Consider the following 26,594-nt stretch of genomic DNA (forward strand, 5'->3'; position numbering starts at 1 on the left):
TGCACCCACCAGCACCCAACCCAGAGCCCTGACACCCACCCAGAGCCCCGACACCCACCCGCACACACCCCAGAGACCTGACACCCACCCGCACCCACCCCAGAGACCCTGCACCCACCCGCGAACCCAACACCCACCCACACCCACCCCAGACACTGCACCCACCAGCACCCACCCCAGAGACCCTGCACCCACCCACACCCACCCCAGAGACCCGACACCCACCCCAGAGACCCACCACCCAACAACACCCTCCCCAGAAACACCAACACCCACCCCAGAGATCCGACACCCAACAACACTCATCCCAGAGACACTGCACCCATCAACACCCACCCCAGAGACACTGCACATCCAGCACCCACCTCAGAGACACTGCACCCACCAGCACCCACCCCAGAGACATGACACCCACTCCAGAGACCCTGCACCCACCAGCACCCACCCCAGAGACCCAACACCCACACACACCCACCCCAGAGACTCTGCACCCACCAGCACCCACCCCAGAGACCCAACACCCACACACACACACCCCAGAGACTCTGCACCCACCAGCACCCACCCCAGAGACCAGACACCCACCCAAACCCACCCTAGAGACCTGATACCCACCAGCACTCACCCCAGAGACCCTGCACCCACCCACACCCACCCCAAAGACACTGCACACACCAGCAACCACCCCATCCAGCACCCACCCCAGAGATACTGCACCCACCAACACCCACCTCAGAGACACTGCAACCATCCAGCACCCTCCCCAGAGACACTGCACCCACCCTAGAGACACTGCACCCAACAGCACCTTCCCTTATAGACCTGACACCCAACTCAGCAACACTGCACGCATCCAGTACCCAGGCAGCAGTGGGCACTGCAGATGCTGGAGATTAGAGTCAAGATTAGAGTGGCACAGGTCAGGCAGCATCAGAGAAGCAGGAAAGTTGACATTTCGGTCAAAAACCCTCCTTCCAGCACCAACCCCAGAGAACCTACATCTGACCCAGAGACACTGCACCCATCCAGCACCCAACCCAGAGACTCTGCACCCATCCAGCACCCAACCCAGAGACACTGTACCCATCCAGCACCCAACCCAGAGACACTGCACCCATCCAGCACCCACTCCAGAGATCCTACACCCGACCCAGGGACACTGCACCCGTACAGTACCCAACCCACAGACCCTGCACCCACCCAGCACCCAACCTGGAAAACCAACACCCAACCCAGAGACCTTGTACCCACCCAGCACATAACCTACACCCAACCTAGAGACCCAGCATCCACCCTACATGCAACCCAAAGACCCAATACCCATTCCAGAGACTTGGCACCCACACTCCACCTACCTAGAGACCGAGCACCCAGGGGCTGGCTTGAGGCATCACATGTATAGTCAACTCCTGTCACATTCTCATGTTCTTCTGGATGTTCATCCTTCTCATGGTGTCTTCCTCTCTTGATAGAATAACCAGGAAATATGAGCAGGCATAGGCCATTCAGCCCTTTGAGCTTGCTCTGTCATTTTCCAAGATCGTGTTGATCATCTTCTCAATATAATTTTGCCACATTATCTTCATATTTCTTGGTGTCATAAATAACTAGAAATGTATCTTAAATATACTCAATGTTTGAGCTACCACAACCTCTGGGATAGAGATTTGCAAAGATTAACCCACATTGGAGTGAAAACATTCCTCCTCATCTCAATCCTAAATATCTTGCCTGATCTACTGAATTTCCTGTTTCTAAACTCATCAGCTAAGGCAAACATCCTGAGACGTGGGCACAACTTGTAGGATATTATTGTAAGAATGTTAAAAGTTTCAATGAGCTCGTCTCTTCTGCTTGAAATCCTGGAGAATATAGACCCCATTTGCTAAATTTCTCTGCATGGGACAATCCTGTCATTCTAGAAATAAGTCGGGTGAAACTTTGTCCAATTTCCTCAATAGTAAGTGTGAAGAAAGTTCATATAAAGGATTATTTTTATTTGGAAACCTGGCACTTAAAGTGAATAGATTTAATTTTGATTTAAATTCTGACAGTTAAGAAGGGAAGGACATTGATTTAGTTTCATTTTAGATTTGTTTTGTGAGTGGTACCTGGCTGTCTGAAGTTTGTTAACATGCATCAAAAGTAGTTCTTTAAAAGCACTTGAGGTGAATTGTTCACTACATTAGAAATGGGGTAAAAGGAAGTAAACCTGTTGAAAATTTGCCCAATGTTACAACTCACTGGAGTAGTACTTTCCCATATTCCCGGAGTCATCACAAATGTGAAAAGATTTTGTCAAAGCAGTCGATGTCCGCAATTTACCTGTATGATGAACTCAGGATAAAAGAAAACACTCATCAGATTTCTGTACTTGCCAAAAGCTAATCGTTTATTACATAAAAATGGTCTTTAAACAATGGCATTTGGGAACTATGAATTGCTAACTTATAATTCTACAACTTAAACTCCGCCGTTTTAAATTCTCTTTGCTCTCACAAACAGACAGATACATGGAGATTGACAAGTCTTGGATATTAAGGGTTGAGAAATAGGAATTGATTAATTGTTTTCTCTTCCAATTATTTTTGTTCTTTGCGGTTGACACAAGATTGTTTACACACTGGTGCTCTCTTTCATTCACTAGTTGAAAATTTGTCTTTTCACTGTTTTTAAAGGTGCTTATTTCTTCAACAGGGGATTTGCAGAGAAAGGTGTGTGGAAGACAGCCAGTTGCTACTGGAGACTTTCTGGTACAAGAGAGACAGAGAGAGAAAGAGGTTATCTGATGCATTCTCTTTGCAGGCCATTGGTTCTCTGCTGCAATGGGTCCACATGAATCATGTGGGTCCTGATGAAGGGCTTTTGCCCGAAATGTCGATTTCGCTGCTCGTTGGATGCTGCCTGAACTGCTGTGCTCTTCCAGCACCACTGATCCACATGAATCATAGTCTCCTGGTCAGAACATTGTTGACTAGCAGTTTTCCCTTCATCTAGAACCCGTCAGGTCCATGGTATCTCCTTTTGCTGTCACTATTCCAAAGGAAAGCAGCATTGTACATACTTCACACAGTGCTCAGTAAACATGATTTTTAAAGTGCAGCCATCTCTAATCTTCTTGTTTTAAAACACTATTGTCTTTTTTTATTTCAAGTCAAAAAGTGAAGGAAATAGGAAGTTGCAATCTTTACTTTAGCAACAAGATGCCCTGTAACATAGAGAGATAGAGTCAGAAACAAGTTTATTGAGAAAGGTATTTGCATGTTCTTTTTCAAAAGAAGCAAATCATTCAGAGAAAGGAAACTGTAACAGCAGTCACACTGGTTAACTGGCTCCAAAACCGACAGGGCAGTACAAAAGAAGTCTAGAATGACTTGGAAATTAAAGTTAAAAATTAGAGATGAGAGAAACTTCTTTAAGGTTTCAAAGTTATCCTACAAGGTTGTTGAATATATGTGTATAAGGAACTTAAGTTAAGGATTCATTGAGCTATGTTAGCAGCTTGTTAAAGAATTACAGGAAGAGATATTAACTAAAGAAAGTAAAATTAAGCAATCACGGAAGTTTGTCAAAAATAAACTAATTACAGCCATGGGAGAAAGTGAGGTCTGCAGATGCTGGAGATCGAACCTCCTGTTCCTTGGATGCTGCCTGACCTGCTGCGCTTTTCCAGCAACACATTATTAGCTCTAATTACAGCCATGCCAACTGAACAAGGAACTTTAAAGTAGAAACACTGTGGCTGAATATCTGTAAGGTTGTTGGTTAGATAAGAGAGTTGAGTACTTATTTTTCATATTTGCAATGAGATCATTTCAATTAGTTCTTGCATAATCAAATAATTTGTACTTTTTTGTGTATAATAAGCATTTATGTCCTGTTGTTAAAAGTACACTGACAGCCTCTTGTAAACATGCTCAATGACTGACCCTTATGGAATACAAATTGCAAAAGTAAAACTTATGACAATCAAGTCCGGCTTTGCTCTGGAATATGCCTGGCCTAACATTACCATCAACTGGGATTATAATACAAGCACATCCTTGCTGAGGCAAGGGACCAAAATTATACAGCTACTCTGTGTGCCACTTCTTTGGGAATTACGAAATATCTGACTGTCAGCCATAATTTATCTACAGTCTTATCTTTCAACCATTCCTTCCATTCAACTTTAGCCAGTCCATTAGTCCCTTTGTAATTGTCCTTACTTATATTTAAGGCACTAATTTCAGACCGAGGATTCTCACTCTCCAGCAATATGAAATTCGATCATACTTTGATCGCAACAGAATCTTTTATAATTCTGTAATTAATCAGCTCTGATTTATTCTACATTATTAGGCACAAAATATTTGATTCCCCAGTTGATTTTTAGAATGGGATTCTAAAAATGTTTCCTTAAATATAATCTATGAATTTGTCCCTCTTGTACTTTTGCTAATTTGATTTAGCCAATCTAGATCATGATTAAAGTTGCCCAGAATTATTGCCATTCTTTTCTGACAAAACCTCATTATTTCCTTTTCATTATTCGTTCAGGGGATGAAGGCATCTCTGGCTGGGCCATCATTTATTCCATCCCTAATTGCCCTTAAGGAAAAGGTGGTGGCTGCCTTTTTGAAACACTATAAGTGGTTCAAACACTGACCATGTACTGCAGGTAGACCCACAATGCCATTTGGAAGGGAATTCCAGGATTTTGACCCAATGATCATGCAGGAACAGCGATACATTTCCAAGTCAGGATGGTGAGTGGCTTGGATGGCAACTTGCAGGAGGTGGTGTTCCCATATATCTTCTGCCCTCGTCCTTCTAGGTTAAAGAGATCACAAGTTTGGAAGGTGAATTTCTGCAGTGCATCTTGTAAATGGTACACACTGCTGCTCCTGAGTGTTGGGTGGTGGAGGGAGTGAATATTGAAGGTGGTAGATTGACTGCCAATCAATGGCTTATTTGTCCTGGCTTGTGTTGCTGTATTAAGTGTTTTTGGAACCACATCCTGATTCAAACTCAGTCAGATAGTGTAAGTAGCTATGAGAACAGATCAGAAGCTAGGAATGCTGCATCGATTACTCACCTCCTCACTTCTCAAAGCCTGTCCACCACCTACAAGGCACAAGTCAGAGTGTGATGGAATAATCCCCATTTGCCTGGATGGGTGCAGCTCAACAACACTCAAGATGCTCAACAGCATTCAAGATAAAGCAGCCCGCTTGATCAGCATCAAATCCACAGAAATCCACTCCCTCTACCTCTGATTCTCAGTAACAGCAGTATGTAATATTTATAAGATGTACCGCAGAAATTCGGCAAAGATCCTTGGATAGCCCCTTCCAAACTCACAACCGCTTCCATCGAGAATATCATATGAAACAGACTCAATGGGCTGAAATTCACCACCCCCTTCTTAAGGGTAATTAGGTTTGGGCAATAAATGCTGGTCCAGCCAATGATACACACACCCCATAGTGAATTTAAAACTATGTCATGAGCCTGTAACTATTCCAACTATTTCCCCAGGATTGTGCAGTGGTCACTCTGACTGATATTGTCATGGACAGATGTATTTGCAGCCAGCAGATTGGTGAGGATGAGGTCAAGTATGTTTATCCCTCATTTTGGTTCCCTCCCCACCTGCCACAGATCCAGTCTAGTAGCTATGTCATTGAGGGACCGATCAGCTTAATCAGTAATGCTGCCGCCACTCCACTCTTGGTGATGAACATCAAAATCTCCCACCCACAGTACATTTTGCACCCTTATCCTCACTGTCGTGAGTAGACCTTCATTGCAGATATTTTTTATGGAACTCAAATTCCCCCATTGCCATGATGGGATTCAAACCAGGTTCCCAGAAAATTAGCTAAATTTCTGGATTAATAATCTAGTGAGAATATCACAAGACTATCATCTCTGACAAGTTACAAATGTTGCATACCTTCAGACAAAGAACTTTTAATTTTGTCTTTTCATAATTTTACCATGTAGTGACCTCATTTTCACTCTTAAAAGTTTACATTTGTCCTTTCCTCATGGAGCACATTTGTGAAGTTTATTCATATTGCTTCAGTTCTAAATAAGGATATAGGAATTGGTAGGATGTGTGTGATGACCCAAGATTTTTTACTGTAACAGTAGTGCAGTACATTAATTAATTTCAGGAATTTAAATTTAAAGAATTAAAGGACCTTTTTCAAGCCTAGCAGCAATAGACACATCTCACCTTTAGGTGGCAGAGTGGTAACATTTTTTCAGATCAATTTGTTGTCCCAGAAGAGAATCTGTCTGAAAGTGCTATTACACACTAATGAGAAAGGTTTCTAAGCAGGGATTAAATAGCAATGCACAGTCAGTGCGTTCATAATTATAACTTGCTGCTGTAAAGCGAGTGCATGTTTTTGGAACAGAAGACCCTGAACAGTAATGGTCAGGTTCCACACACCCCTCCTGCAATCTTCATTGCCCAGTTGTGAGGTATTTGCATCAATTAGGTATTTTGTGATTGATATTTTGATGGGCTGTTGATTATTCATGTATTATTACATAAAATGCCAGGTTTATTTGGAAGTATAAGCTTTATGAGTGTTGCTCCTTCGTCAGGCAGACTAGGTACTTGATAAAGGAGCAGCGCCCCGAAACCTCGTGTTTCCAAATAAACCTGTTGGACTATAACCTGGTGTTGTGTGATTTTTAACTTTGTACACCCCAGTCCAACACTGACATCTCCAAATCATGCAAATAATAAGTTTGCATTTGTGACAAACATGCAGACAGCTTACTTTTGATTAGTAATTATTTTATTTATTCATGCCTCTTTCTTTCTATGATAGTTCTGTGAATAACTTAGTTATTGCTGGTCATTGACACTGACTGGCAATACCACTTAACTTGCTCCCAGAGTTGGCTGCCTCCATCTTTGTCATTGGCAAACATGGCCACCAAAAGTAGAGAATTACTAATTGGCCGTCGCCATCTTTGTATCAGGCGAAACGGCGCCTGATTGGCCGCCGCCATCTTTGTGACGGGCGGAGGTGCGCTGTGCTGATTGGCTGCGCGCCATCTTTGTTACTGGCAGTTTGGCGGGCGGGTGGCCTGGCGGTGCCCGGCTGTGTGCGGGGGGGAGGGGAAGCAGCGCGAGTGAAAATGGCGGCGCTGAAGGAGGAGCAGAGTTATGGGCTCTCCTGTGGGAAACTCAGCTCCGCGAGTAACCTCTCGGTCCTTCATGTCAAACTCACCGACAGCGCGCTGCGGGCCCTTGAGGCTTACCAGAACTGCAAGGTGAGAATTAAAAAGGTCACGGCCGTGAGTGTGTGCTGGGGGGAGGCCAGGAAGGGGGGTGGGGGGGGAGGGAATTGGGGGGGGAGGAGAGAGAGAGAAGGGAAGAGAGGAGGTGCCTTGGGAGGGATTGGGGGGGGGGGAGGAGAAGGGAAGAGATTTGGTGGGGGGCGAAGGGGAGCGGAGGGGGGGACCCTGGGGAGGGATGGGGGGGTGAAGGGATGGGGGGGGGACCCTGGGGAGGGATGGGGGGGGGGACCCTGGGGAGGGATGGGGGGGGGGGGACCCTGGGGAGGGATGGGGGGGGGGACCCTGGGGAGGGATGGGGGGGGGGGACCCTGGGGAGGGATGGGGGGACCCTGGGGAGGGATTGGGGGAGGGGGGAGAAGGGAAGGGGGGGACCCTGGGGAGGGAGGTGGGGGACAATGGGGGGGGAGAGAGAAGGGAAGGGGGGGGCCGTGTGGAGGGGAGGGAGAGAAGGGAAGGGGGGGCCGTGGGGAGGGAGGTGTTGGGGAGGGGATGAGAAGGGAAGAGAGGGAAGGGAAGAGGGAGTGTGCCCTGTGGAGGGAGGCAGGGGGAGGAAATAGAGGGGGGCCCTGGGGAGGGGGTGAGAGGGAAGAGACAGGGAATTTCACTGGGTCACAGCCTTTTTTCATTGAGATTTCAGATGGTATGGGGGCCAGGGAGTCCAGGTTCTGAGCCTCACCACCTAGGATTGTTACTTTGCAGTGCTCCATTTTCCTGCCTGCTTCCCATAGCTCTTGAACCTTTAAACGTCAGTCTATCAGCTTGAATTTACTCATGTCTCAGCATCCACCATACTCTGGGGTAGTAATTCAGATTTGTCACCCTTTGAGAGCAGTAATTTCTTCTCATCTCTGTTTTAAATCTGCTACCCTATATCTTAAAACTATGACTGTTTGCTCCAACTGTTTTGGGGTGGCATGGTGGCAGTGGTTAGCACTGCTATCTCTCTGCCAGGGGTCCTAGTTCAGTCCCAGCCTGCGTGACTGTGTGGAGTTTACATGTTGTACCTGTATCTGTAATTGTTTCTGCAGGGTGCTCTGGTTTCCTCCCACGATCAAAGGTTAGTTTAGCAGATTAGGTGGGTTAACTATGCCCTGTGATAATGAGGGACATGCAGGCATGGTGGATTAGCCCTGATAAATTAGCGGTTGCAGGGATAGGGTAGAGGGAGGGGTCTGGATCTGGGTGGGATGTTCTTCAGAGGGTTGTTGCAGGCTGAATGGCCTATTTCTGCATTGTAGGAATTCTGTGAACCTTAACTAGTGTTGCCAGTTAGAAATTACTCAAGGGCTGTTTCAGAAGAATTTCTAACCTGAGGTAGAAATACTCCACAGTCCTGTCTGTACCTGTGAAGGAAGGAATAGAATTAATGTTTCCGGTTGAAGAATTTGCATCAGTTTAAGCTACAGTCCTTCCCTATTTCTCTCAACCAGAAGCTCTGACACTGAAACAGTCTGCTGCAAGGTTGGTTACTCTCTAACCACTGACAAATTCTGATTTGAAATTATTGCTAGTACCATAATTTCTATGAAAGGTCTGTCCTCTACCAGTATTTAAGGTCTGTTTTTGTCTTTTTATCTTCTGTGTAAAATTTGAATTCCTTGTTCCACTGAGACTTGGCAGGATGGGAATGAGCACTGTCTTGAGTGCATCAATGATGTTTGATGAATTGCTGATAGATTGTTCTCTGAAAAAAAGAATAATGTGCAGGAATGCAGGGTAGAAGAACCAAGTAAATTTGCTCTTCTTTTGAAGAAAGGTCTGCTTTCTGTCCACAGATGCTGCCAGACTTTTCTCAGCAATTTCTGTTTTTGTTTCTGATTTCTAGCATCTACAGTTCTTTGGTCTTTTTTGGCTAAGTGAGTGGCTTGTTTGGGTAGCTGGTGTAGAAGTAGGTTGAATGGCCACCTCCTGCGCCATAACAACTTTTTGTTTCAGTCACTTTGTGGTAATTGGGGATTTGAATGCCAATTGCTTGAGCAACTAAACTTTGTAACATTGCTTTCAGTAGAATTGTGTGTGGTGCTGGAAAGACACAGTACGTCAGGCAGTATCCGAGGAGCAGAAGAATCGATATTTCAGGCACAAGCCCTTCATCAGAAATGAGTGGCCTCATTCCTGATGAAGGGCTTATGCCCGAAACATTGATTCTCCTGCTGTTTGCATCTGCAGTCCTCGCTTTCTCCTTTCAGTGAAATTGGAATATTTCTTAAGTCCTTTTAAAGAACGCTGTGAAGTGTCTTAAAAATGGGGTGCCTTTGGGCAATCATTAAAAATTTCATTTGATCCTTCGCAGCAATCTTTTATCTAGTGTTCTTTTAAATTCAGCTGATCAAAACTATGGGTAAATCCTGAAGCCTAACCAGATCGAGGTGTTTGAAATTTTGCAAGAGTTTGGTGGGATAAAGATAGAGAGGGTGTTTTCACTTTTGAGAGACTCCAAAACCAGAGACCATAAATATGAAATCCAATCAGGAATTCAGGAGACATCTCCCTACCCAGAGAGTGGGGAGAATGTGGCATTCTCTCCCAGGTGGAATAACTGAAAAGAATCATGGGAATGCAAGTGAACAGGTAATGGAAGGGTATGCTTCTAGATAAAGTAAGCTGGGGTGAGGCTCACATAAAGTATCCCTGCTAACATAAACCCATTGCACCATATGGCCTGTTTCTGTTTTGGTAATTCTGCATTTTAAAAAAACTACTAATAGTATTTTAGCAGAAAACAGGTCATTCAGTCAAATTGATCTAAAGTCCACACATGCCTTCCATTCTTATGTTTCTGCATGTTCAAAATAGAGGATGTGGCGCATTAGAAAATTTTGTAAATAGTTCTGCATGTATTCCTTGACACTCCTGTGGGAATCTTTAGGTTGTAAGTCACATTCGTAAGTATGCTAGATTTTTGTACAGTCGGAAATCTGCTATTCTCTTGGTCAAATTTTTGAAAAAGACGGGTTTGGGAAAGTTCTGGGAGCTGTCTTTGTCCATTGGTAATGACCTGAATGTGGAGATCCTAATACATTCCATTCATTCAATTCCATTTCTGTTCTGCTGTTTAATCTGAGAGAGTTGAAGTAAGAATCTCGGAAATGCTTTAAGAATTTTTGGTATTTGACATATAGTAAAGATCCTGAGAGAGGATTGGATTTTGTCCCTGCCTTCATGGAGACATAGCACAAATATGGGAAGAGGAAGCTTTGGTCGGTATTGAGAGAGATTAGAGCTGAAAATTCGCGATTAGAGCTAACCAAAGGAGTAGCCATGGGCACCCGCATGGGCCCCAGCTATGCCTGTCTCTTCATAGGATATGTGGAACAGTCCATCTTCCACAGCTTCACTGGCACCACCCCCACCTTTTCCTCCGCTACATCAATGACTGTATCGGCGCTGCCTCGTGCTCCCACGAGGAGGTTGAACAGTTCATCCACTTTACCAACACCTTCCACCCCAACCTCAAATTTACCTGGACCGTCTCAGACTCCTCCCTCCCCTTCCTAGACCTTTCCATTTCTATCTTGGGCGACTGAATCAACACGGACATTTACTATAAACCGACCGACTCCCACAGCTACCTGGACTACACCTCCTCCACCCTGCCCCCTGTAAAAACGCCCATACTCCCAATTCCTTCATCTCTGCAGCATGTGTTCCCAGGAGGAGCAGTTCCTATACCGTACAACCCAGATGGCCTCCTTCTTCAAAAACCGCAATTTCCCCCGAGACGTGATCGACGATGCCCTCCACCGCATCTCCTCCACTTCCTGCTCCTCCGTCCTTGAGCCCCGTCCCTCCAATCGCCACCAGGACAGAACCCCACTGGTCCTCACCTACCACCCCACCAACCTCCACATACGTTGTATCATCCGTCGTCATTTTCGTCACTTCCAAACGGACCCCACCACCAGAGATATATTTCCCTCCCCTCCCCTACCAGCGTTCCGAAAAGACCACTCCCTCCATGACCCCTTTGTCAGGTCCACACCCCCCACCAACCCAACCTCCACTCCCGGCACCTTCCCCATTCAACCGCAAGAAATGCAAAACTTGTGCCCACACCTCCCCCCCTCACTTCCCTCCAAGGCCCCAAGGGATCCTTCCATATCCGCCACAAATTCACCTGCACCTCCACACACATCATTTACTGCATCCGCTGCACCCAGTGTGGCCTCCTCTATATTGGGCAGACAGGCCGCCTACTTGCAGAACGTTTCAGAGAACACCGCTGGGACACCCGGACCAACCAGCCCAACCACCCCGTGGCTCAACACTTCAACTTCCCCTCCCACTCCACCAAGGACATGCAGGTCCTTGGACTCCTTCATCACCAGACCATAGCAACACGACGGCTGGAGGAAGAGCGCCTCATCTTCCGCCTAGGAACCCTCCAACCACAAGGGATGAACTCAGATTTCTCCAGTTTCCTTATTTCCCCTCCCCCCACCTTGTCTCAGTCAACTCCCTCGAACTCAGCACCGCTTTCCTAACCTGCAATCTTCTTCCTGACCTCTCCGCCCCCACCCTCACTTTGACCTCCTTCCACATATCGCATTTTCAATGCTCCTCCCCCAAGTCCCTCCTCCCTACCTTTTATCTTAGCCTGCTTGGCACACTTTCCTCATTCCTGAAGAAGGGCTCATGCCTGAAAAGTTGATTCTCCTGCTCCTTGGATGCTGCCTAACCTGCTGTGCATTTTCAGCTCTGATCTCCAGCATTTGCAGTCCTCACTTCTTCCTCCATTGAGAGAGATTAGACCAGTAAGACTAGTTTTGGGGTTAATTTAGTAAAGAGTTGTATTGATGTAATGGTCTGAGGGGATATAAGGTTGATAGAAGTTTCTGCTTCCGAGTTTGCTGCTTGATTAAGTGCTTCCCCACCGCCACGGGATTGTTAAACCTTTGAGTGTGATAGTTTGGATGATCTTGCTGTCAAGTGGGAATACTGAGTGAGATTCAGTTCTTCACAGGTTAAAAACTGCCTCGCCACTTACCTTTGGGCTCTTACAAAGTAAATTTCCGTTTTTGGGATGGTTTCATTTTGGTAATCAGATGCTGGTACTGTCTGCATGTCCTTGTACTTCTGGTCATTTCCCAGGTATGCCGGCCTTATAAACATTCCTAATCACAAGTTGTCACATTGGTCCCTGGTAGGGTGCTGACCATGTGATTTCTTTTCTGGATGTACATTCTGCAGGAAGTAGCTGACTATGTGGTAAAAATGCCCTAGGATTCCTTTACCAAATAGTATCTTCATGTAATCATCAAGGTAATGTTCTCCTGGGATTGCAGCAGGGTTCAGAGTGGTGAGTATAGAATGTATTTTCGAGTGATTCCTTTAAAACGTTCCTGAAAATCATTGTGAAAGTAGATCTTACTGGAAGGAGTTCTTTGAACAGCAGTCTCTATGCCCTATCTTTTGACGAGTTTGCTGGTTTATTGTCAACAGAGCAACTGAAACTAACCCGACCATCCCAGTGCCATGGACCTCAAAATTGATTGATATGCAGTCGCCATATCTTTAGCAATCAGTTGTGTGACACAAATGTTATTCATCACTTGCTAGCCAAAACTGGCCATCGTTCATTATCTGCATGGATTTTCATTAAAGGTTTATGAATGCAGCCTTATTCTTGATCTGCTGATAGAGAGAATATTAAAAATCACGCAACTTGGAAGTATTTTCGGACTGCTGCTCCTTCATCAGGTAGCTGTAACCCGGTTCTTGTGTGATTTTTAACTTTGTCCAATCCAGTCCAATACCAGCAGCTCCTCATGAATAGAGAGAATGCATTGATGAAATAGTTGGAGATGGCTGGATTGAGGACTCTGATCTGAGGACCTACTACTCGGGCATTCTATGGCTGTTGTGAGTGATCTCCAATAACAGCAAACTTATTCCTTTGGTGTTTGGTATGACTCCAACCATTGGAGGTTTTTCACATCACCTCCAGTGTTTCTGGGGTTCCCCGGTTCCATTGTTCGTTGAATGCAACATTGTAGTCTGTAACAGTCCTTGCGTTAATACCTGAATCTAGGCTACAAGGAGGCCTGAATCTAAACACTTGTGGTGGAATTCAACTGGTCTGTCATCTCTCACATTTTGCTGCTGGAATTGAGACTGAATGAGCTATAGTTGACGAAGATTTAAGCTGCTGTGTGTAGAGTATATACTTAGGCAAATATCCTCCTAGTTGGGTACATAGCTGATGTTTCGTCTAAGATCCTTCCAAATTGGCCTGATGAATGAAGTAGTCGTGTGTCAACAGGTAGTTCTTCCAAATCAGAATGCTGTGGGACTTAAACTTGGACGCCTAATTGAGCTTGGAACTTCATCGCATTCCCAAGATGTTGGCATTCTCAGAGGCTAACTTGCTAGTTTGGGTGCAAGACTTTTTTAGAATGTCCTTGCTAATATTTCTCCATAGGCTAATGCTAGCTTCCTGCACAAAATCCAGAAAAGCTGATTGTTTATCTTTCTCTTTGTTGCACATTAATGTAAAATGGCTGCCGTTTTGTCTACATCAGTCACTTCACTCTTCAGTGAAATGTAGTAATGCACAATTTGGTTTAGTTTTGTATTTCTTGTGAAAGATACCTTTCATCAAAGTAATTCATATGAATTGATGTGGAGCCAAATCTTCAGAACTATATCCACATTTAGAATGATAGAATCACTGCAGTGCACATAGAGGCCATTCAGCCCATCACCACTGCAGTGACTCCAAAGTGTGTCACACTGAGTCGCCTGCGGCTGGAGTCAAACCTTGGTCCCTGGCTCTGTAAGGCAGTAGTGCTAGCCACTGTCATTCTCTGAATCATCAGTTTGTGTTTTAAAGTGTATTGTCTGTAAACATCATTCCCTTTTTAAATACTTGCTGAAATTCTGAGATGAGATTTAAGTTGTTTTTCTCACCTGCGTTTTCAAGATGAAGCTGATACGGTATTCCAGTAAAAACAAAGCATTGAAATACTTAGCAAGGTCTGACTCATCTGAAGAATCTTATTTAGAGTCATAGAGATGTACAGCATGGAAACAGACCCTTCAGTCCAACCCATCCATGCCGATCAGATATCCCGATCCAATCTGGTCCCACTTGCCAGCACCCCGCCCATATCCCTCCAAACCCTTCTTATTCGTAAATACATCTTGATTTAATATTAACTCTTTCTCACTTCGTAGATGCTGTCAGACTTGCTGAGTATTTACAACACTGTTTTTAATTCAGATTTATACAATGTGCTGTAATTCTATTTTAATTTTAGAAAATAATACTATATCTGGGACGCCAGGCATTTATATCCATCCCATTTTTCCCTTTGGAAAGATTGGTGGTGAGCTGTCGTCTTAAACTGCTGCAGGCCATGTGATGTGGGTGTACCCATGATACTGTAAGGTAGTGAATTCCTGGATTATGACCCAACAATAGTGAAGGAAAGGTGGTGTATTTCCAAATCAAGATGCTGAGAGTTGAAGGAGAACCTGTAGGAGATGGAGTTCTCTTGCACCTATTACATTAGTCCTTCTGGATGTTAAATATCACAGGTTTGGAAAGTGCTGTTGAAGGATCCTTGGTTAGTTATTTTATAGGTGGTAAACTGCTGTCACTGTGTCATTGGTGGCAGGAATGAATGTTTAAGGTGTTGGATGGGGTGCCAAGCAAGTGATCTAATTTGTCCTAAATGGTATTGGGAGTTGCACTCATCTAGACAAATGGGAAGTATTTAATCACAATCCAGACATGTCTTTTATAAGTAGACAAATTTTGAGGTAAGTTACTCACCACAGAATCCCCAGTCTAGCCTGCTGTTATTGTCACATTATTTATATGGCTCAGGTGAATAGTAACCTCCAGCAAGATAATGGGGGAATTCAGTAATGGTAACTATTGACTATTAAGGGGCAATAGTGCGATTCCTTGTTGAACCTCCGAGAGGCTGCACGGCTTAGAGAGAATATTGGTCACAAGCCATGAGTAGCCCTCTGTTAGTTCCTGCCTTTGTCGTCAATAAATCTTTCCAATAGTACCTTGCATTTATATAACATCTTTACCTCCCAAGATATTTTACAGGAATGGAATGTTAATCATGATTTGATACCCAGTCACTGAAGCTTGGTTAAAGTACTTCATCTTAAAAGAGGAGAGAAAGGCAAGGAGCTTTTTAGGGATGCTTGGATACAGGCAACTGAAGACATGGCCTCCGAATGCTAGACCGATGCAAATGGACAATGTGTAAGAGATTGGAATTAAATCAAGATTTTTGAGAGCATTGGTTTTGAAAACAAGGAGAAGAATTTTTTTAAACTACGTGTCAATGTACAAGAAGCCATTGTAGGTCAACAAATCCACAAGTGATGACTGGAAAACGGGGAGATTTTGGATGTGGGCATCAGAACTCACCAGTGTGAGTACACTTTCATTGCGACTGACTTGTTCAGTCCAGCACAGTACAGGACTGATTATAGAAAGTTCAGCTAGCTCTCAGGATCTTTTCTGAAATAATAAAATCTTGCATCAATGAAATGATGCTGTTGAGAGGAGTTAGTCCAACTCCTCTGCTGTTTTTGATTGCCTTGCATTAAATACAGAAAAAGCTCAATCTAGATCTCAGCTGTAGCATTAGGTGTGGTGTGGTAGTTGCCCAATTGGTCTAAAATGCTGGGTTTAGGTTTCACCTATGACGTTGTCTGTTCTATCCCAAAGTCTGCCAAAGTTTCAGGATGTTCGTTCATCCAGGCACTTCAGTCACTGTGTTGCATGAGCAAGGGGCACCTGCCATGTGGTGTTTCATTAATTTAAAGTGTCTGTCAAAAGAAAGAGATTTGTACATGCATGGTAACAAATGAAAGGTTGAGGTTTCGGCATATTTAAAGCCCCATTCAGCAACGTACCATGCTAGAACATTGGTATGTTTGCAGCTAACTTTCTGCTCAGAGCTGATTTGAAAATGGCACAATAAATCATTGAAACACAAGTTTTAAAAATAATCTTTCAAATACAGTTTATTATAATGTTTAAGGGATAGAATCAAAATGGTTACAGACTGAAAGAAACTCTTTGACCTGTTGGGTCTATGCAGCTCCTTGCAAGAGCAAGTTGTCCATTGCCTGTAGCTTGCTCTCTAGCCCTGCAGACCTTTCTCCAGCTACTTATCCAATTCTGTTTGAATTTAAGTGCCTCACCAGTTGTGTAAAATAAATACAAATTCTTTTTTAAATTCATCCATGGGAGAAGGGTGTGGCTGGCTAGGCTAACATTTATTGGCCATCCCAGAAGATAGTCAAGAGTCAATCATGTTACTCTGGCTATGGAGTAACATGTACATTAGGTAAGGATGACAGTTTCCTTTTCTAAAGAACGTTAGTGAACCAGATGGGTTTTTCCACCGGTCAACTCATTGTCATTATTAAACATTCCAGATGTTTTTTCTTTGAATTTAAAAATCCACCATCTGCTGAGGGAGGATTTGAATCTGGGCCCCAGAACATTGCCTGGGTCTCTGGATTAACTGTCCAGCGATAATACCGCTAGGTCATCACCTCCCTCTTGTGTTACTGTTGATTCTTTTGATAGTCATCTGAAATTGTTGTCTTTGTTCTCGATAGTTGCACTAATCAGAACAGTTTACTTCTCAGTCCAAAGCTGAAAAATGTGTTGCTGGAAAAGTGCAGCAGGTCATCCAAGGAACAGGAGAATCGACGTGAAGAAGGACTTATGCCCAAAACGTCGATTCTCCTGCTCCTTGGATGCTGCCTGACCTGCTGCGCTTTTCCAGTAACACACTTTTCAGCTCTGATTTCCAGCATCTGCAGTCCTCACTTTCTCCTCTCTGTACAGAGGGCAAGACTCTGATTTTGAATAGCCCAATCAAATAGAATTTCCTCTTGGCCATCCCAACTTCTGTCTACCCCTGTAACTGAAATCCCTCGTTCCTGGAGCCATTCCTTTAAAGCTTTGTGTCACCCTCTCCAAATTCCATTGTATTTTATTTCCTCCATAACTGTTTCTCCTTAGAATATCTCTTCCTCGCCCACCCCCACCCCTTATTGTACTACACATAAACTTGTGTTGAACAGCCCCAGGCAAAGTTGAGGGATAAGAAGCCTGTTTTATTGTTCTGACCATGTCACTGAGGTTATGGCTAAATGAGCTTATTCTGTCCAGGTCTTGTCTCATGATTAGGCTGCAGTCTATACAACCTGATCCTGGCTCAGAATTATCATTTGGCATAGCTGAATGTATTGTGTTATGTAATGTCTTTAATTCACACTTATGTGAGGCTGCCTATGTTCAGAATCCATTGCTAATGAATCCTTGTAAGGAAAAGGGCGAAAGATAAATGGAAACTAAAGTTGAAAGAACAGAGCTAAAAGTTGGGGAGTTGGGATTGAGGGAGTGAGTTCTTGACTGCAAGAAGATACTGGTAGAGTTTGGGAAATAAAGAGCTAGTAATAAAATGGTAGAATGTGTGGATACATTCTACCATTTTGAGAACTTTTTGAGATGTTGGGGGGGGCCAGGCTGTGAAAAGATATGACAATGAAGGGAAGGATATTGATCAATTCAACAAATTAATTCTGGATACATATTGGAATAGATGAGTGAAAGGCTGTAATTTAACCTGTGCATAAGTGAGATTCACTTTTTTATTTCCTATTATGGATTATGGCATCTTAATACCAAGAACAGACTTCATTCTTCCCTGACCTAATACTTGCAGCTTTATGCACTGTGCTCTTTAACTGCTCCTTTACCGTGCATTTTTGCATTCATTACATCTAAATAGCATAGAGATGTACAGCATGGGAACAGACCCTTCGGTCCAACTTGTCCATGCCGACCAGATATCCCAACCCAATGTAGTCCCACTTGCCAGCATCTGGCCCATATTCCTCCATATTCTTTCTATTATACCCATCCAGATGCCTTTTGAGTGTTGCAAATGTACCAGCCTCCACCACTTCCTCTGGCAGCTCATTCCATACATGTACCACCCTCTGGGTGAAAAAGTTGTCCTTTAGGTCCCTTTTTATATTCCCCCTCCTAAATCTATGCCCTCTAGTTCTGGACTCCCCCACCCCAGGAAACAACTTTGTCTATTTACCCTATCCATGACCCTCATGATTTTGTAAACCTCTATAAGGTCACCCCTCAGTCCTGTACACATCCATCCATCATGATGAAAGCCTCCAACCCCTCCATTTCCTCTTCTCCCGCCAGCCCAACCAGTACCCTTCCACTGACACACATTGGTCCTCACCCTCAACAATTTCTCCTTTGAATCCTCCCACTTCCTGTAGACCTAAGGGGTAGCCATGGGCACCCGGGTGGGCCCCAGCTATGCCTGCCTCCTTTTCGGGTATGTGGAACAGTCCATTGTCTGTACTTACACCGGCACCATTCCCCACTTCTTCCCCTGCTACATAAAAGATTGTATCAGTGCCACCTCACGTTCCCATGAGAATGAACTGTTCATCAACTTCATGAACACCTTCCACCTTGACCATCTCAAACACTTCCCACCCCTTCCTGGACCTCTCCATCTCCATTTCAGCGACTGATTCAACACTGACGTCTACTTCAAACCCACTGACTCCCACAGCTACCTGGATTACACCTCCTCCGACCCCGCCTCCTGTAAAAATGTTATCCCTTACTCCCAATTCCTTTGCCTCTGCCATATCTGCTCCCAGGAAGAGCAGTTCTACTCCAGAACATCCCAGATGGCCGCCTACTTCAAGAATTGCAATTTCCCCTCCTATGTGGTCAACAATGCCCTCCAGTGCACCTCAACATATCTTGCACCTCTGCACTTGAACTCCACTCCTCCAACCAGTACAAGGATAGACCCCCCCCCCCCCCTCCAAAACCTGGGATACAACAACGCATCATTTGCCAGTTCTGCCACTTACAGTCAGACCCCACTACCAGAGACATATTTCCATCCCCACCCCTATCAGCATTCTGCAGAGACCATTCCCTCCGTGATTCTCTCATTAGATCCAACCCCCCACTCCCCACCAACCAACCCACCCACCACTCCCGGCACTTTTCCTTGCCACTGCAAGAGGTGTAAAACTTGACCTCCACACCTCCCCCCTCACTTCCATCCAAGGCTCCAAAAGATCCTTTCACATCCAGTAGAGATTTTTCTGCACATCCAAAGATGACATCTACTGTGTCCATTGCTCTCGATGTGGTTTCCTTTACAGGATGCCAACTTGCAGAACGTTTCTGAAAACATTTCCAGGACACACACACCAAACAACTCCACGCCCTGTGGGCAATCACTTCAACTCCCCCTCCCACTCTCTCAAGGACATGCAAGTCCTGGTCCTTATCCACCGTCATATACTAGCTATCTGACGCCTGGAGGAAGAATCTCGGGACCCTCCAACCACATGGCATCAATGTCAATTTCACCAGTTTACTCATCTTCCCTACCACCACCTTATCCCAAATCCAACCCTCTAACTCAGCACTGCCCTCTTGAACTGTCCTACTATCTTCCTTCCACCCTCAGTTCCAACCTATCATCATTGCCTCCCTACCTTCATCCACCTGTCGCCTTTCTAGCTACCTTCCCCCACCAGCCCCCCTAACCCCCTTCTATTTACCTCTCAGCCCCCCCCCCCCAAACCACATTCCTGATAAAGGACTTATGCTGAAAATGTCGATTTTCCTGTTCCTTGGATACTGCCTGATCTGCTGTGCTTTTTCAGCGCCTCACTTTTTTACTCTGATCTCCAGGATCTGCAGTCCTCACCACCTTGCTTTCCTGATCAATCTGTTTCGTCAGGATTTAAGTTTTTTTTACTACAACTTTAATAGGACTAATTATTCAATAAAGTCTCATGGAATTGCATGAGACATTTAGATAGGTGATCAAAAGCTTAGATGACAGGGTAGGTCTTAAACAGAATTTTAATGAAGGAATGAGGGTGGAGATGTTCAAGGAGGAAATGTCGGTGCTTTAGGACCTAGGAAACTAAAGGCATGGCCGATGTATACCAGTGAGTGTGGAGATTGTAATTTACAGATTGTGCGGAGTAGATGGCCAGTAAACAGCATCCCCCCCCCCCCCCTGCCAAGTGCAGTATATGCACCCTGCTTACGATTCTACCAATGTCAGTCATCAGCTGGTAATTTACCCAGTTGTTCAATCCATGTCTGCATCATGAACGCCAGACTTTGTGTTCATATGACATCTAATTTAGGAAATGTTTTAGATGCTTGAGAAAAATCAGAAATAATAAATAAGTTGGCCATAGTGTTATTGTAATAGCAAACCTGATCCTTCCATTTTTAGTGCCCACACGTTACCTGCTATCATCATAAACAAGAATTGTAGATATATCTTTGTTCAATGTTAGCCAGTGGTACTGAGGCCCTTAGTCTTGGTCTGATTTTGATCAATTTTGTCTGTAGACAGGGACCAAATCTGGTAATGTGCTGATGCATGTGGATCAGCATCACACTGTTTAACGCTGCTCTGACCGAAATCTTTGGGAAACTGCTTCAGAGGGTGATTCTGTTGGACATTTTAAAAATGTTTTCTTAATTGCTGTGTTTCTCTTGCGTGTATGCACTATGTGAGGCAATGTATAGTAGACTTCCAGCTGTTAGATGCAGGCGATTTTACTCCATCTTGTGACTGTCTTGAATGGTTAACCTTTGCACAAATTCACTGTGGGCGATGTGAGGTCTTGTGGGGCTTTTTCGAAGGCAAAGGGTTCCTCTGTGGAGGGCTGTGGCTCTGGCCTGAACACACATTTGCCTGTTGCCCAAGCCTGACTTGAGAGAATTTTGACCATTTACTGGCTCATCCATCTGTAAACATTAACCTGTCAGCAAAGTGACTCAAAAGCTTTGTTCAGTTGTCATCAAAACAGAGAAGTGCCTTCCCGTAATTGGTCTGTGAGATCCTTTGAATAACAGTTTTGCTTCAACTCATTGTGTTGCTATAAATGATCAGACTGAGGCGGTTAACTTGTCAAGTCAGTGCCTGCTGTGAATTCTCTCTTCCCTGCGGGCGAATATACTTATTATGCTCTTGCTCCACAATCAGGCTTGAGTGTAGAATCGAGGCTAATGCTGAAATAGCCAAGACCCTAAACTCTGAAAATTCCATTCAAAACCTCTCCATCTCTATTTGTACTTTTTTGCTTAGGGCAAAACCTCTTTGACCAAACTTTTGGCCATCATTTCTAATATTTCTTAACGATCTCACTGTTAAATGTTTAAATTGCTGTGAAGTACATTGGGACATTTCGTGGAAGCTCAAGTGCTGCATTGGAAGCTCTCTTCCTTCAGCTGGGACTTTAAACTGAGTTAACTGTTCAGGTGAATGCCATGGCAGTATTCTGAAAAGAACAAGGAGTTCTCACAGCACCTGATTAACATTTCTGTCTCACTGCAGCTGCAAGTGAAAAGCAGATGAACTGTTGCTGAACAAAATGAATGTCATATTTGTCTCCATTAATTACCCTAGAATAATTCATTATATATTTGAAATATTTCTGAGAAACAAGATGTGCCTGTGCCTATGGTTACAAATGCAGAAATCTGAAGGTTCCAGGGAAGGTTGGGTAAGTGCTTAAAAAGGCATAGACAATTCTAGATCTTCTAAACTCAAATGAAAGGCAGCCATCATGAACCTTTATAAGACACCAGGTTTGGGCTCAGTTGGATTATTTTTCCCATTTCTGGGTGCTAGTCTGGGAAGGAATTTAGGAGAAAGTGAGGACTGCAGATGCTGGAGTTTAGAGCTGAAAATGTGTTGCTGGAAAAACTCAGCAGGTTAGGCAGCATCCAAGGAGCAGGAGAGACGACGTTTTGGGCATGAGCCCTTCTTCAGGAATGAGGAAAGTGTGTTCAGCAGGCTAAGATAAAAGGTAGGGAGGAGGGACTTGGGGGAGGGGCGTTGGAAATGCGATAGGTGGAAGGAGGTTAAGGTGTGGGTGATAGCCCGGGGTGGGGGCGGAGAGGTCAGGAAGAAGATTGCAGGTTAGGAAGGTGATGCTGAGTTCGAGGGATTTGACTGTGACAAGGTGGGGGGGAGGGGAAATGAGGAAACTGGAGAAGTCTGAGTTCATCCCTTTTGATTGGAGGGTTCCTAGGCAGAAGATGAGGCGCTCTTCCTCCAACCGTTGTGTTGCTATGGTCTGGCAATGGAGGAGTCCAAGGACCTGCATGTCCTTGGTGGAGTGGGAGGGGAAGTTGAAGTGTTGGGCCACAGGGTGGTTGGGTTGGTTATCTTCTAGAGATAATAAAGTGCTGATAAAAGCATAAGAGGTTCTGAGAATGAGTTATGTCGGTAGATTGGAGAAGCTCTGAGTGATTTGCTCAAGACAAAGCTGGGAATGGAGCAGAGGATGATCAGATAAGCTATTTTTGCATGGCAGAGTAGACTTGGTGGGCTGAATGGTCTACATATTGCTCCTATTTCAAATGATGTTCAGGGAGATTTGATGGATGCATTCAAAATCACGATGGGATGGGGGTGCAGATATGCAGAAACCGTTCACCTTGATGGAAAGATCAAGGGCCAATGATTGGCATAAAAATTCGTGCAACATGAGGATTTTTGTGCTTTTGCATTGAGTAGATAGGATCTGGAATGCATTGCCTGAGTGTGGTGGAGGTAAACTCAGTCATGGATTTCAAAAGATGTTGGATAAGAGATGATGTGAAGTGTTATGGGGAAATGGGTTAGGGTTGGACTCGTGGACTATAACTCTTGCAGATTTCCCTTTGTTCAGTTTGTCTCCTGCCAGTCGTTGGATGGTGACTGCTCTGACTCCGCACAGGTTTGAGATCAAGCCTGACACATTCTGATCTGTACAACCTTGCAACTCACGGGGGGAGAAATGCTAAACCATTGATGTCTCTTAATACTTGGATGGAAATTGCAAGAAAAATTTGCTTCAGTAGTCTCAGGCTTAATTTGTTAGATACATTAAGGGTGTTTAAGTGATGGGCACATGGAAGATAGTACAATAAATAGTACGTAGGTTAGTTTGACCTTAGAGTAGGATAAAATGTTGGCACAACATCGAGGGCCAAAGGTCCTGTACTGTTCTATGTTGTCAATTTAAATATTCAGTCCTTCAAAACCATCACTATCCCCCAAGCAAGGGTAATCAATGAAATATTGCATTGTTGCTGACCAGAACCCAGCAGGAAAGATTTGGACATGGACTATTCAAAAGTTGAACTCACTGAATTGTTAGGAGCCAAACTATGAGGTTTCTTCTTTCCTTACCCACTGAAGTTTTTTGCTTAGTATAAAAATGGAGTGTTCTACAAAAATATGACGTTGAGCAGGGGGTTTACTCAGAAATATAACCTTCATATTTTAAGTCAAGCATTATGTGTTTGAGTTGAGCAATGTTGGATATGAAAATCCCATGCAGAGGATCCTCAATTATCTGGCATTTGATTAACTGAATTTCAGATTATCCAAACAAGATCGTAAGGTCCTGATGTTGGCTAACTTATCCAGCATTCGATTAACCAAGCAAAATATTCCCTGCCTGTGTCCTTCGGATAATTGAGGTTCCTCTGTAAATGTATATTGCTTGGTCATGGTCATGGATATGTGAATTTACACAATGCTCAACTAGAGGAAATGAGTGGAAACAAATGATTTTTTTTATTTACTCGTGCGATGTAGGCGTCACTGGCTGGCGTTATTGGCCTTTAGAACATGGTGGTGAGCTGCGTGCTGAACTGCTGTAGTTTGTATGGTGTAGGTTAATTTCTTTGTTTAAACTTTGTAGTGATTGGTACAAATGGCTAGTTCATTTTAAAAGGTAAAGAGTCAGTTGGAGAGTCTGGAGTCCAGGTAAGCATGGCAGTTTTCCTTCTTTGAAGGGTATTAATGAATCAGATGGGTTTTTCAACAATCAAGTGGCAGATAGGAGAGAGGATTGCCGCATGTTGAAACTGTCATCCTTTGGATGCGGTTTAAAACAAACAGCCTTTTGTTTGTTTGCAGATGTGTTTCTGGTGAACATCAATATCTCAGCATTATTTGAAGAACAGCCAGTTTTAGAAATGGTGACCTGAGATAAAATTAACTAAATTCAATGTGGATTTGTTGTGGAAAACTAGTGTTGTATTGTTAAATAACAAATGGTGCTTAACTAACAAGTTTTTTTTAATAGAAGTAACAGGATTGGTGAGGGGAATATGGTCAATATAGTGTACGCAGACTTCAAAAATTATTTAGTAAAGTGCCATGTGACAGACTTGTCAGTAAAGTTTATCCAGCTTAAATAAAAGGGACATTGGCAGCATGTTTATAAACTTCACATGATCAGGGAGCGCCAAACCAGCTGTTTCAGTTTAAGGATGCGAGGTAAGCCGTTTAGGATTGAGTTGAGAAATTTCTTCACCCAAAGAGTAGTGAGCCTATAGAGTTTTCTGCCAGAGAAAGTGGTCAAGACCAAAGCATTGAATGTTTCAAAAAGGAGTTGAATATAGTTCTTACAGCTCAAGGGATTAAAGGAAACAAACAGGAATAGGGTACCCAGTTGGATAATCAGTCGTGATCATATTGAATGTGGAGCAGGCCCAAAGGAGCAAGTGGCTGGCTCCTCTAATTTTCTGTTTTAAGGTTAACAAGTGTCTTCTGGTACAGTGGGTAATGTAGGCCAAGGGCACAGGTTCAATTCCCAAAAAGGTAAGTCACAAGATGCCTGAACAGGTTGATTTTTTTTTTAAAAAACCTACAAAATTAGCTGAGTGACAGGAAGAGGAGAATAGTGATGGATAGTTTTCCAGGCTATATAATGGTACTCATTTGGGTTCCCAAATGCTAAGGTGTTCCCTGGGAGTTGATAAGCTGTTGAATCTGATTAGTAGGATAAATACAAAATTATACAAGGTACAAGGTGAGACTGCAGGATACAAAGAACTTAACTTCCAAACTGCTTTTTGTCTTCCTTACCCCCCCCCCCACCCCAAAAAAAGTTAATGCCATCATCTGCAACCTTGTTACCTCTGCAACTTCATAAACCTCCTTGCATTTATATGAACCATTTAGTGCAAGTAGTTTGAAATACTTCAGGATAAAGGGTTTTCAACTTTTGCGTTAAAGGAAGTCTATGTTTATTGCAGTGGTTCACTGAGAAGGTTCAGCATCACTACCTCAGCAGCTAAAGATGAAGACTTAATGCCTTCCCAGCAATGCCCACATCCCTAGAATTAAAAAAAAAACTCTTGATTTTGTTATTTTAGGGAATATGCATAGACAATTGATTTGTCATTGAAAATATTTTTGTTCCTAGTTCTAACTGCATTTCTGGTTGCTGGGGTATGCTTTGGAATCACTTACTCTCTGTGTGGCTCATCAAGTATGCAGTTGTAAATTAGTTATTAAGCCATAGGAGGCATCTCAAGCCCCTGAGTTATGTTTGTTCTGGAAGTGAATTTACACGCATACTTCCCAGCAGGAGTTGGAAAACAATCAGGAGCAGTAACTTTGGATGATTTTTCCAGCTCTAGACCAGAGGCACTGACACTGAAGCTGTTCTAATTCTGCCCTGGCTGAAGTCATATAAATAATAATAGAAATTGATCAGTGCTTAATTTTGAATTTGAGAATGTTGGCTTTTGTTATCTATAAAAATATGAATGGATATTAGGCAAAATGATGTAAATGAAGTTAGGGCACAAGCCATTCATGGTAGAGCAAATTCCAGGAATGTCGTCTTTTTCTTTCTGTTTTCCAAATGAGCGTGGAACCTGGACCAACTGATTGCACAACTCAAATCACAAGCAGTTTGATTGCCATTAAGATGCAGTAATATTTTCGCTGTCTAGTGACTTTACTGTGAGGCTATAAGCAATGCAGTGCTGGGCAGAATAGATTGTGTCCAGATGCTGTACAGTGGCTAACACCATCGGACTCAGTGACGACACAGTAGCTGACTTCAATTGTGCCAATTGTATTGTGCTAGCAGCTACCCACTCCACTGTACGATACAGCTATAATATTACAATTGTTCCCAGTTTGGAGCAACCCTGTATTGTAAAGCTGTGCCTGAAGATTCAATCACAGTTTGAAGTAAAACTGATTTCATGCAATATGGTTTAATGAAACAGAAAACAGTGCATACGTGTGTTTATCTTCTCTCCAGAATAGAGAATTATTGCTTTATCCTTTGTTACTGCCTTTGAACAGAGAGATTCTTCAAATTTTCAAGCAGTGAATTAGTTTGCAATTCTGAAGGAAATCTTTCAATGCGTGGATCATGGCTGTGACAGGTTATAACTGGTATTCAAGAAA

The 26,594-nt window shown here is 43.7% G+C and overlaps 1 protein-coding gene across 1 annotated transcript in view; it reads left to right on the forward strand.

Moving 5' to 3' along the window:
- Positions 1-7,129: 7,129 nt before the first annotated feature.
- The window catches only part of ell (elongation factor RNA polymerase II), a 146,146-nt gene continuing 126,681 nt past the window's right edge, over positions 7,130-26,594 (forward strand). Inside the window, exon 1 of the mRNA XM_060846236.1 lies at positions 7,130-7,278. Within this exon, the coding sequence (XP_060702219.1) occupies positions 7,144-7,278 (135 nt within the window). The 5' untranslated portion in view covers positions 7,130-7,143. The remainder of the gene's footprint in view (positions 7,279-26,594) is intronic.

This window comes from Hemiscyllium ocellatum, chromosome 28 (genome assembly GCF_020745735.1).
Source record: "Hemiscyllium ocellatum isolate sHemOce1 chromosome 28, sHemOce1.pat.X.cur, whole genome shotgun sequence".
Taxonomy (NCBI): Eukaryota; Metazoa; Chordata; class Chondrichthyes; order Orectolobiformes; family Hemiscylliidae; genus Hemiscyllium; species Hemiscyllium ocellatum.